We start from the raw sequence: 12,234 nt of genomic DNA on the forward strand, positions 1-12,234 counted from the left end.
TGTGACACAGAAGAACAGTTGAGACTGTGAACTCCATCTCCAGCCCTGACCCCACACCGCAGCCCTGCCCCAGCCTTTTCTCCCTAGCGGTAATCTCTAGTAATCCTATTTGTAAGAGGAATCACACCCCAGGAGGGGAAGGGGTTCCTGCCAGAAATTTGGTTATGCCTGGAAAACGAGAGATGCTGCAGAAAAAGGTGATGAATGAACAAGAAAACTGAGGGCGGAACAATCTGGCTGAGGAGGGGGGCACACTGTAGTCCAAGCACTAGAGAGGCTGATGCAGGAGGATTGCGGAAGGTTCAAGGCCAGCCTGGAATAGAAAGGCCCTGTTTTATAAAACAAAAGTTCTAAGGAGTAGGACGTAATTTCTTGAACCCAGGTCAGGAAAGGTATCGGGGGGCTCTTAGACCATCATGCCCTGAGCAGGGGTGTGGGAAAACAGTGAGAGACAGTGTGAGCTCAAATGTCTGTGCCCAAAGACCTTGGTGGGACCCGAACTTGATGCACCAGACAAAAAGGAGCCACTGTGGCCTAGAGCAGGGGGATGACAACATGGAGCTGGCCTCAGCCTCACTCCTGCATATAAGTAGGTGATGGTAGTGTAGCCCCAAAATTCAGTTGGTGCTGGATAAGTGCCACATGCAATAGGCACTCAGTTGATCCTGGGCCCCTTGCCTCCACCTGTCTGTGACTGGACAGAGCAGAGTGTGCCCCTCTCTGCAGGGAGCTGAGGCAGGGTCCTCTTTGAGCCCCCTCTGCTCATGACTGTGGGGTGGTAGGTGAGAAGGCAGGTATTCTGCAAACTTGAGGCAGTGCAGGGAAACTTGGCCCTTTCCTTGCGTCCACACGGGTGGTGGAAGAACATTCTAGGCTGGGTGTCATAGGGACCCACGCAGGATGAGTCTGGGAGCAGACACCAGACAATGGGCAAATGAGGCACACTGGGGCTGGGACTGAGGCACAGCCACTGCCAGAATGCACAGCCTCCTCAAGGCCTTCCATACTGAATGCCCCTGGCCCTTGTCCCTGGTGTGCCCATCACCCTCTGCAGTTAGATAGACAAACAGCTTGGATAGGTCCTGCCAGGCTCGGAAGTGTCTTCCTCCATTCCAGCCTCCCTGGGCTTGGTGCCCAGACCTGTACCCCAGTTTCCTTACAGACGGGCACCTCTGTAAGGTCCCTACAGGTCAAGCCCAGATACCTGACATGCATATAACAGCTTACTGCATAGTCCAAGCACCTGCAGAGCACACAGTTCATGGGTCACATACCAGTTGTTTCTATTCTACCACGTCAAACAGCAGGCTTAGATTGTATCCCTAGCTTTCTCCCCACCTCCAGCAATATATATGTTTATCTGAGGCATGGAGTGCACACGGCATATGTATATTAATCCTGTGACAGTTATTGGCAGTATAAATAGTTTCACACACACACACATGCATGCACGCACGCACGCTAACTAAAAACAGTCCTCAGAATATCTGCAGGGAGAGGTATAGCCAGCCCTGCCCCTCCTATGCTAGCCTCCTCCTATCCCTGCTTCCTCCACAGTCCACACAAACGCATTCTCAGAAAGATCTTCTAATATCCAACAGGGCCCTTCTCAGACATTTACAGACAAGTCTGTTTGCTATTTAAAAATAGCAAAGGTCCTCTGTTGTTTTTTTTGAGACAGGGTCTCAAGTAGTCCAGGCTGACCTTGAACTCACTATGTAGCTAAGGATAACTTTGAAATCCTGATTCTCCCATCTCTACAATCCAAATTCTGGGATTACAGGTATGTGCCACCATGCTTGGTTTATGTGGTATTGGGTTATGCATGCTGTTCAAGCACTCTACCTACTGAACTACATGCCTTGCTCTGAAATGCCAGTGTTTGAGATAAACCACTAGTGATGAAAACTTGGAGGATAGTTAAGGCTACTTACAATCAGTGTTTGCATAGGAAGACTCAGGCCAACCTTGCAGGGAAGCCTCATTCTGGCCCAGGTGAACTGCAATTGATGCCGAGATGGACGTTCTGTGGCTAGAAGCAGCCCCGCTCCTCAGGTGGCAAGCACAGCACACGGGCTCAGGACAGGGCTCAGCCAGGGAGCAGGGAGAGGGATGAAGCCAATAATGGGGAGCAATCTACTGCATAAAGCCCTTCCACTTAAGTCAGGGCCAGGGAGATGAGACAGAGATGCTGAAGGCATCCTGAGCCATCAGCACCATCAGCACCAGTAGCCATCAGCACGGAAGCACTTCCTGCTCTAGTGGAGTATCTGACACACACCAGCAGTTAGAAACATATTCCCTAACCGAGACTACAGCTCAGTTGACAGAATGCTTGCTTAGCATGCATAAAGTCCTCAGTTCCATCCCTAGAATAAACTGGAGGCAGGAGGATCAGAAATTCAAGGCTAGCCTTAACTACAGAGAGAGTTGGAAGACAGCCTGGACTGCAGGAGGCACTAACTTAACCCCCCACCCTGCCAATGTCTTGAATGTCTGTATTAAATCAGTGTACATGTGCTGACCACAGACTCCAGCTGAGGCACCGGGCTGGAGTGAGGTTAGCAGGGCCAAGTGTTTCCTACTCAGCCTTCACCCCTGTGTTCCTACCAGTGAGTGAGAGATCACTAGAGTTCTAAATGGTAATTCCATATAGAGTTCCACAGCATTAAGTGCCACAGGAAAGGGGCACTTGTTCTGCAAGGGGAAAGGAGCAGCAGATTAGAGGATATGGGAGCCACAAGGGACTATAATGTAATGTAAGTCACGCTCAGTCTGTCCTGATGGTCAGCAGAACCCAGGGCACTCAGCAACCCTGGATGGGCTGAAGTCAAGTGCTTTGCCCATGAACTCTGAACCATGAAAGTCCAGGGCTGGGGCAAAATTAATAAAAATCCAAAGACAGAAACTGGGATTCTGTCGACCGCCTTGGCGAGTTACTCTGTCTAGGGTCTGTAACCCACCTGGCTGGTCAGTTATTCCAGGGTCATGGAGAGGTACTACCTGAAAGACATGGGCTGATGAGAGGAAGGAGGCTAGGCAGATTTGTTGAAGCCTCCATTTATTAGAGTCATTGTTACAGCTTATATAGCCCCTGGATGAGGAGCTTGGGGGGCTGGGGCATGGGATCTTGCCACGTGGTCCAAGCTGGTCACGTAGTCCAAGAGGTAACGATCGGTCAGGTCACGATTCCTTGGTCAAGAAGTCACAAGTTGACACACCTAGTTCTCTAGATAGTTAGAGTGTGAGGCGGGTTCCGTTAACAGATAGCTCTCTATTAACAGACAATTTGGGTGTGGGATAGGCTTTGTCAATAAAACAATTCTCAATACAATTGGGAAGTAGAGCCCTCTGCAAAACTCCTCATGGTGGTGATCCCTATAATAATTTTGCGGGGGACATGGCTCCTGACAGAATTCAACCTGAAGTTCAGAAAAGCAAAACAGCCACTGACTCTTACCTCTACTTCAGTCTGAAATGATGATCCTGCCTCCAGGAATCTCAGAATGAGACTGTGTCTGAGAGTTTACTCCTCCCATCTTCTATTCCTCTCTAGGGCTGGGATTAAAGACATGAACCACTACTGCCCGGTTCCTGTGGCAAACTAGTGTGGCTACTGAGATTAAAGGTGTGTGTCATCACTGCCTGGTTTGTAAGACTGACTGACCAGTGGGGCTGTTTTACTCTCTGATCTTCAGGCAAGCTTTATTTATTAAAATATAAATGAAATATCACAGTTCCCCTTTTTGTCTAAAATAGAAAAGAAGGCTATAGCTAATATAAGAAAATTATATACAGTAAGTACAATGACTATATATAACATATACAGACAATAAATATATCAACAAAGTCTAGTCCATTTGTATTTGACAAATTTAGAAAAAATACTCCATATCTATCCTATCTTGTACCAAAGTCTTGTACCTAATTTACTTTCTATTATAACTTGCTTTTTGCATCAGGTAAACAAGGAAAACTATAAACTATAACTATCTAATCTTCAACTCCCTCAGAGACTCAAGAAGGAAATAACATTAACTGAGTAAGCAGGAAGTGTGAGCAAGCAACTTCCAAAAAATATGAGAAATGACAGAAACAGTTGGCTGCCTGGACAGTCACCCAAAGTTTCTCTACAACATTGGGGCATTCATCTTTGGCCTTTACAAGACTAGCATACCCAACAGACTTTTCTGTGAAGCAGGAAGTTCTGAAGGGCTGTCCCTCTACAGTGTTTGACAGTCACTTTCTTTTGTATCCTGCTTGCCCAATTAGAGCAACATAACATCAGCAGTTGAGGTAATGGCATTTTCTTGCCCAGTGCTTATATTTGCCACAAAGAAAGTAAACTCCATGTGGAGATTCTTTAATGCCCATCATCTTCTCTGAAGTATATTGGTGCTTCCAGGAGCAGACATGTCTATTGTCAAAAAAAAAAAAAGTCCATGTTATTAAAAAATCTTAAATGCCATCTTCTGTAGATCTTTGAAGTGTTTGAAGATGACCTGTCTATTTAAAATATATCTTTTTTGACCTTGAAAACATACCTAATGTGACTACAAGTTCGATTATAAAATGTGACTAATTACTAATCTGCATTTCCTTATTATTCTAAGCAGTTGGTAATAATAACTTTCAAAGACTAGAAATTTGCCCTATGTTGTTAAATGAGCTCTATAGGCACCATAACTTGAACAAGATTGGACATGTATGTACAGAATGTTTTAACAATATTAATCTCAAATTTGTATCAATATACAAAATTTGTATAAAATATATGAAAGTCCAATCAAATGTAAAACATTTAAAACTAGTAGTTGCTTTCTAAAAGTAGATTCAACTATCTACCCTTTTATCCTAGCATATCTATATCCCTCTTTTTTCTTTTCAAAACAAAAACCTTAAATCTAATTTCCTTTGTTTAGCTTTTTTCCTGATCATTACCAATAATAACTTGTAACTGACCCCCCCAAACAATGACAAATATCCATAGTTCATTGAACATCCAAAAATCACCCACCCCACCTCTTGGGAATGTGGGTATCGTATTCTTAAATTTACTTCCTGCTGTCTGAGGGTGACAGCATCTTTAGGGGATCCTAAAAAGAAAAATTTGGATTAATTGTCAAGTCCTGAGAGAGGTAGCTGTATCATTTTTTTGTCCAATCTATACATAATGGGAAAGTGCAGGGTTTGCCTCAAGTCCTGGCAAGAGTAGTCTGTTAGGCTGAATCATCTCAGCTAGCCATCTCGAAATTATCCTGAGCAGTTTGTAGTCCAAAGCTGATCTTTAAGTGGTGCTATCAGCTGAATGGCATCATATGAACCATGTGGAATTGTTGTTGTGGGGCCCCATCTTCTTCCTGGAGACTTTAGAATTTACTGCAGGAAAATTTGTTGTTCACTGTGAAAAACTTAAACATTATTCATATTAAAATAGAAAGTTTGAATTTCAATAAATATATATTCAAAGAAATGTACCATGGAGAAAAATTAGGTATGGGGGAAAATAGAATTTTTGAAAGCAGAGTTTTGATAACCTTAGTCCCACCAACTGGCTCTCCTGATATGAGATAGAAACTCTAAATTTTTCTTTTAACAACGTGCTTGGATTTAGAGGAGAGCCACAGTCCAACTCCAAAGCCAGCCATTTACTTTCTAAGTGAGTCAGTACTACCATTATATTGAAAAGTAAGGAGATATGTATGTTCAGGTAGTGTGTAGACCGCCTTGATGGGTTACTTTGTCTAGGGTTTGTAACCCGCCTGGCTGGTCAGTTATTCCAGGGTCACGGAGAGGTACCACCTGAAAGACATAGGCTGATTAAGAGGAAGGAGGCTAGGCAGATTTGTCAAAGCCTCCGTTTATTAGAGTCATGGTTACAGCTTATATAGCCCCTGGATGAGGAGCTTGGGGGGCTGGGGCATGGGTCTTGCCACGTGGTCCATGCAGGTCACGTAGTCCAAGAGGTTACGATCGGTCAGGTCACGATTCCTCTGCCAGGAGTTCACAAGTTGACACACCTAGTTCTCTAGATAGTTTGGAATGTGAGGCAGGTTCCGTTAACAGATAGCTCTCTATTAACAGTTAATTTGGGTGTGGGATAGGCTTTGTCAATAAGACTATTCTCAATACAATTGGGAAGTGAAGCCCTCTGCAAAAACTCCTCACGGCGGTGCTTCCTGTAAATTTTGGGGGGACACGGCTCCTGACAGTAGTGAAATTTTACCCTGCAGAGAATATTGGTATCATAAGTCAGATTTCTCTTTGCTCGGTGATTCTTTCTAGATAGCTATCTTTTCTTCTTTAGCTGTCTAGATGTCCAAGGTCTCCTGACTTCTCAGAGATGGGTATTTTCTATTTTCCTGCAAAGATAAGAACAGAAGCCTGCCACACCCTTGTGAGGTTTCTTATCACTTGTAGGATTGTCACCCCTGTGGATGAACTGTCAATTTTCTTTATCAAAAGGCTTCTCCTTTTCAAACCTAATCTTGATTAATTTTGATGGTATCCATAGCTTTCCTTCTCCTGTGGAAACAAGAATGAAACCCCATCCCCAATATAGCACATCTCCTGGTTTCCATTCTGAGCTCAACACATCCTTGAAGTACACCTGTTGATTTAATTCAGAAGTTTTTTTCTATTGCCCAATATCTCTCTGTAGCTATTTTTCCTTTCTCATTAGCATCAAGAAACTTCAAGGTTAACAAAGCATTATGTAATCTATTTCTGAGGGTATTTATCATCCCTTTTTGTTTATTTAGCATAGTTTGACCTGATTTTTCTATAACTGCCTGACCTGTAGGATTATTTGATATACCTGTAATATACTTTATATTATAATAAGCAAAATACTGTTTCACTTTTTGGAGACATATTCTGGAGCATTGTCTGTTTTTATTTGTGCAGGTATACCCATGAAGAGAGGGTTAGCTTCCTCTCCTGCCCAGCCCATCTGCCCATGGTTTCTCGTAGCACCCACAGCCTGCTGCCACCCTGCGTGGCACCCACACAGTTTCCCGCCCCACCTCCCACCCCCTCCACAGCTTCCTGTAGCTCCCTTGGTCCCTGCGGCTTGCCGCCAACCCTGCGTGTGGCTCCCACATGGCTACTGCGGCTTCCCATGACTCCCGCAGTCCATGCACACCTGCTGCATGACTGCCTTGACTGGCACCTCATCAACAAAAATGTGTTCTGTTTGCTTTTGAGTTCTGTTTAGATATCAATCATGCTACACAGGGCCTTTCTTTCTGCAATTATCCCACCTCCTCCAGCAAAAGTACATGTGGATAAATGCCAGGTGGGCATGACATTCCTGTGATTCCATCCTCAGAGGAAGCCGGCTAGCAATAAAGACTAGCCATATCTGTGAGCTCTGGGTTTGGGAGGGACCCTGCCTCACTGAATAAGGTAGAAGAGTGATAGGAGATGATTCCTGACAACCTCTGGCTTCCACATGCATGTGCATATATGTGCATGCACCACACACGTGCATGCAAAAGACATGCATGCATACATGCATGTGTGCACATACATGAAAAATGGAAGAAGAACAAAAAGTACATGTGGGCCAGGACAGTTTCCCTGGTTGCTGTTTACTGGGGCCCCTCTGCTGAGCTCTGATAGGCAAGTAGGTGCACAAGCATATAAAGAACCAGCATATAAAGAACCCAGTTCTACCCCATATACTGCCTCCCACCCACTGAGTGTGTTTAAAGGGACTCGGAGATGAACTTTCATAATTTCCTCCTTTGTATAAGGGAGGAGCAAACCCCTTCCGTCCTCTTTCTCCTTCCATGCCCAAAACCACTCACTAACCTCTTGACCATTTTGAGGAGAAGGGATATTCAGCATAAGAGGCCCGGCTTTTGATTCATTTTTCCCAAACAGAGCCAAACCACAAAGCGGCATATTGCAAGGGAGAAAAAGTCAATAAGCAGCATTTGAAACAAATTTCATAGACCATACAAGTCATTAGGCACCAGGGGCTGGGCCTGCTCGGCTAACTCATACAGGGAGGCGGGTGGAAGGAGAAGCTTCGGTCTTTCAGGGGCAGCAATGAGGTTTCCATGACACCAGCAGCTCTCTTGGATCGAGTTCAGGATGTTAACAGTCCATTCTGCAACTATAATGAACAAGCCTTGGAGAGGAGGAAGTCCACAGCCTCCTCCCACAGCAGAATGAAGATGCCAGTGGAATACCAGTGAGCTGCCTGCTGTGGGAGCCAGGGACAAGATCCTGTAGGTGGGGGCTTCTTGGAAGTGCTTATGCAGTAAAGAGATAGACTTTACACATGGGCACCAGTGCATCTGGGTCAAGCCATGGGCACATCCTTTGATGTCCTATGGTCCTTAGGTGATAAATGCACCGTGTAAACAGACAGGGAGACTCAGTTGGCAGGGGCAGCTGTGTACTGTTACCCACAGCAACGTTCTCCCAGAGACCTCCACTCCAGAGAGCTTGGGATTCTTGGCCCCAGCAGAGAATTTCAGGGCCAGTCAGTGTTAACTGGGGATGGAGCTTAGTTTTGAAAGGATTTAGTATAGATTAAGCGTGAGCATAAAAGGGAAGCGAGACAAAAGACCATTACTGAAGTTGTCAGGTTCAGTGTGTAGTCCCTGTCACCCATCCTCAGGGGGCCAACTAAACAGATGGGTGATGAGGTTTGTGTTAGAAGGCTAGACACACACACAGCTAAGCAGTCACGGTCAAGGTGTGGGGTGCCCCCACCATCGTCTAGGCTCCTGCCTCTGTACAGGCAGTTGCACTGTCAGAGCTGTGTAAGATTTCCTCCTGGGAGACATCTTCCCCCTCTGGGCAGCACTCAGCCTCAGCCTCTTCCTTCTCCTAGCCTGAGATTCCTGGGGAAGTCCCAATTTTCCATTCACAAAATTCCATTAATAAACAGTCTGATGGCCAAAGGGAGGCCACAGATGTCTCTTTAAAATACCACCATTCCTGCCAGGATCGCTACAGGGCCCTATGAGAACAGTGTACACCCACGGGTGGGAAAGTGGTCTCCGATTCATTTTTATGCATCATTGTTGTGTATGCATGAGTGCCGGTGCACAAGTGCCACGGCGCATTTGTGGAGGGCAGAGGACAACTTTGCAGAGCCTCTTCTCTCCTCGCATGTTTATGTGAGTTCCAGAATCAAACTCAGATGGGCTCGCATGGCAAGTGATTCTATCTGCTGAGACTTCCCCTGGGTATGTGTTTCTTAAGAGAAAGTCTCCCTTAAGCATCTTTGTGGTCATATATATGGCTTGGGTGAGTTCTGAAGTTGCACTCACTGTTCATAGGGTTTTAAGAAATTTGGATTATTTGTTGTTGTTGGCGGTGATGGTAGTTAGTTGGACTTTGTTCTTCAGTGGATGAGACCATAGCGTTCTCCTGAAGAGCACTGGATAGAAATGCAGGCTGATAATATAAAAACACGGACCAAAGGACCGAAGGAATCGGTACCATACTAGGTTAGATACAAGGATATTAAGACACATGCCTTTATCATAAATGAGGTGGTCTTGCTTGTGAGAGTCAGAAAGTTTCAGTGTCAGTTTGCTTTGGAGAACTGCCTGATTATTTCCAACTCACAGAAAACAAATTTTGTGTGGTCAGCAAAAAAGTAGAAGTGACAAAAACATGGGTCTCTTCTGGGCTTTCTTTCTCCTGCTCATTCAAAGGATAATTCATTAGTTCCTGATGGGATACAGTTCATCATGGCGGGGAAGGCATGGCAGCAGGAGCGTGAGGCCGGCTTGGCAGACGGGAAGCAGAGTGACCACACTGCATCTGCAATGGGAGCATTGCAGGTTTCCAGCTGAGAGAGCAACTCTCAACTCAAAGGTCATGCTGCAGCCCTCCAGTGTGGCTTCTTACTAGTGGAACATTCTTATCTGAAACGTCCATGTTAGTCAGGCAGTGGTGGCACACACCTTTAATCCCATAACTCGGGGAGGCAGAGGCAAGTGGATCTCTGTGAGTTCGAGGCCATCCATCCATGCAGCGGTCTCTCTGGTTACCTTCTGTCTGCCTAGTCATCTTTCCTAACTCCACCTAGGGTTGTCTTAGATTGGTATCTCCATGTCCCAAAACGGCCCCCAGAGAGGCTAGTTCACACCAAGTGATGTGGTTAAGTAGCCAGCCTGGGAACAAAGAGACCTCTGCTATTTTGAGCTCTGTGATCTGGGCCATTACATGACTTTCTCAGGTAACTGCTTTTGTGTATCTGAGGTGTGGTGAGAATTAAAGGAGACCATGCGTGATCCCCAAAGAGCACTCAAAAGCCACTGTCGGTGCCCTCTGACCTCTCTGAGGCACCGACAAGTGGGGATTGGCTGTCTCTTCCATGTACCTTGCTGGTGAGAACTAAAACATTGAAATCTCATTTGGCACTGGCCTGTATCTCAGCAAACTGGAGGTGGAAGCAGAAGGATCAAAGTTCAAGGTCATCCTCAGCTACAGGGTGTTTGAGGCCTCACTCCCTGACAGTTCCACTGACAGGCAGTACCAGGCTACAAGCTGTGCTGCTGAGACCTAACACAGACGCCTAGGGTGATGTTCCTGGGGACTTTGCTCATCCTAGAGCTCTGGTGTCGAGCCTGGGACCCTCCTCCACCTGGAGAGAATTGCAGGAATCCCCACCTGTGTGTTGGTCTAAACCAGCACTGGCTTCTCTTCCAGTTCAAGCACCTGCCTCCGCTTGAAATCCCAGAGCCAGCAGTGCCTCCTGGGGCTCTAGAGGAGGATCAGTTTCCTGCTTGTTCATTTCCAGTTGTCGGCCAATCTGGTCCTGCGACTGTCAGGTCAAGGTCTCCATTCTCTTGCTGGCTGTAGAAAGTTCAGCATCTTTATTGTTTGTGGGAGGATTTTGGTAGGTGCCTCTGACCTACCCTCTCTAATCACTTGATTTAAAGACTCTGAGATATTAGGTCCCCTTCCATGATCCAAGTACCTTAGTTTCCCTGTCTCAAGGTCCTCTGTCACATCTGCAAAGTTCCTTTTGCCATATAACAGAAGCAGCCAGGAACGGTGGTACACACTTTTAACATCCCCCAACCCCACTCTCAATTACCCCCACCAATTTTCAAGCAGAAGCAAGCAGATCTCTGTGTTTGAGTGCAGCCCTGGCTACGCAGTGAGACCCTGTTGTAAAGGACAGATGCTGGGAATGAGAGCATAGGCATTGGGAGGGGCACTACACTGCCTCTGTAGCTACCCAGACTGGGAGCCTCTTCTCACACCCAGGCCCTCTTTGTGCAGGGAGAAGTGTGTGCCATTCCCTGCGCTGCTGGGACCTATGGTCCCAACTGTTCATCTGTATGCAGCTGTAGCAATGGCGGCACCTGTTCCCCTGTGGATGGCTCCTGCACTTGCCGAGAGGGTAAGTTTCCCTTCCGCTCTATCCCCAGGCTCAGGTGTGCCAACAGCTGAGGGTCACAGGCGGGGCACCACTCAGGGTCAAAGGGTCTGTGCAGGTCAGATTCCAGCCGAGGAGAGCCACAGCTGGAACCAGGAGAAGAGGAGTGTAGGACAATCTCCTGGGTTTGGAGTTGCTGAGAGCATGGAGAGAGAAAGCGAGCCACATGGGCTGCAGGGACAGAATGGGGAGACCGAGTTCCCTGAGCCTGGACAAGAGACTTGCCCGGTGGGAACTGAAAGGGCTTTTGTGGAGATGCTGGAGGTCCACAGAGACACAGCCACTGTCAAAGGCCTGCCCACGTGGGGAATGCTGGTCACACCTGTCATCCCAGCTCATGGGATGCATTAGTAGGAAAAAACCATAGTTCTGGATTAGCCTGGGCTACATAAAAAAGTGCTAGCTGAAAAAGCTAAGGAAGGTCCAGCCTGAGGCAAGGAGAGAGAAATGTGCACCTGGCTCCTTCCCCATTCTGGTCTTGGGGGCAGATCTCCCTCAGGAAGCCTGCCTGGAGGCAGCGCTGGGAAGCAGGGTTCTGCATTCCCTGAGGGGTAGCCTCCTGCTTGAGGGAACAGAGAGAGGAGGGAGGGGTTCTGTCCTGGAGGCAGAAGCAGTGAAAGACTTCAGAATGGAGAAATGCTGCTGAACCCCACCCATGGCCGGGGAGGGGGACACCCCAAAGGCCAGTGCCCTGGCCCAGTGGGCCCATTTCCAGGCAGCAGAAATGGCGTGAACCCTGTGTCAGGGAGGGCGATCTAGGCAGCCGTGATGACAGGACTCCTGCCTGTGCTGGGTATGATGAGGTGATACCTTTTGCC

General features: G+C 46.9%; 1 protein-coding gene across 12 annotated transcripts in view; it reads left to right on the plus strand.

Moving 5' to 3' along the window:
* Megf11 (multiple EGF like domains 11) overlaps positions 1–12,234 on the plus strand; it is a 326,069-nt gene that overhangs the window by 279,256 nt on the left and 34,579 nt on the right. For all 12 annotated transcript variants that reach the window (XR_009056973.1, XM_057766409.1, XM_057766413.1 and 9 more), the window contains one exon: positions 11,260–11,380. Coding sequence is in view for 11 of the 12 variants with exons in the window: in XM_057766409.1 (XP_057622392.1) it covers positions 11,260–11,380 (121 nt within the window). In the remaining variant the exon portion in view is untranslated. The remainder of the gene's footprint in view (positions 1–11,259; positions 11,381–12,234) is intronic.

The sequence above is a fragment of the Chionomys nivalis genome, chromosome 4 (assembly GCF_950005125.1).
Source record: "Chionomys nivalis chromosome 4, mChiNiv1.1, whole genome shotgun sequence".
Classification (NCBI taxonomy): Eukaryota; Metazoa; Chordata; class Mammalia; order Rodentia; family Cricetidae; genus Chionomys; species Chionomys nivalis.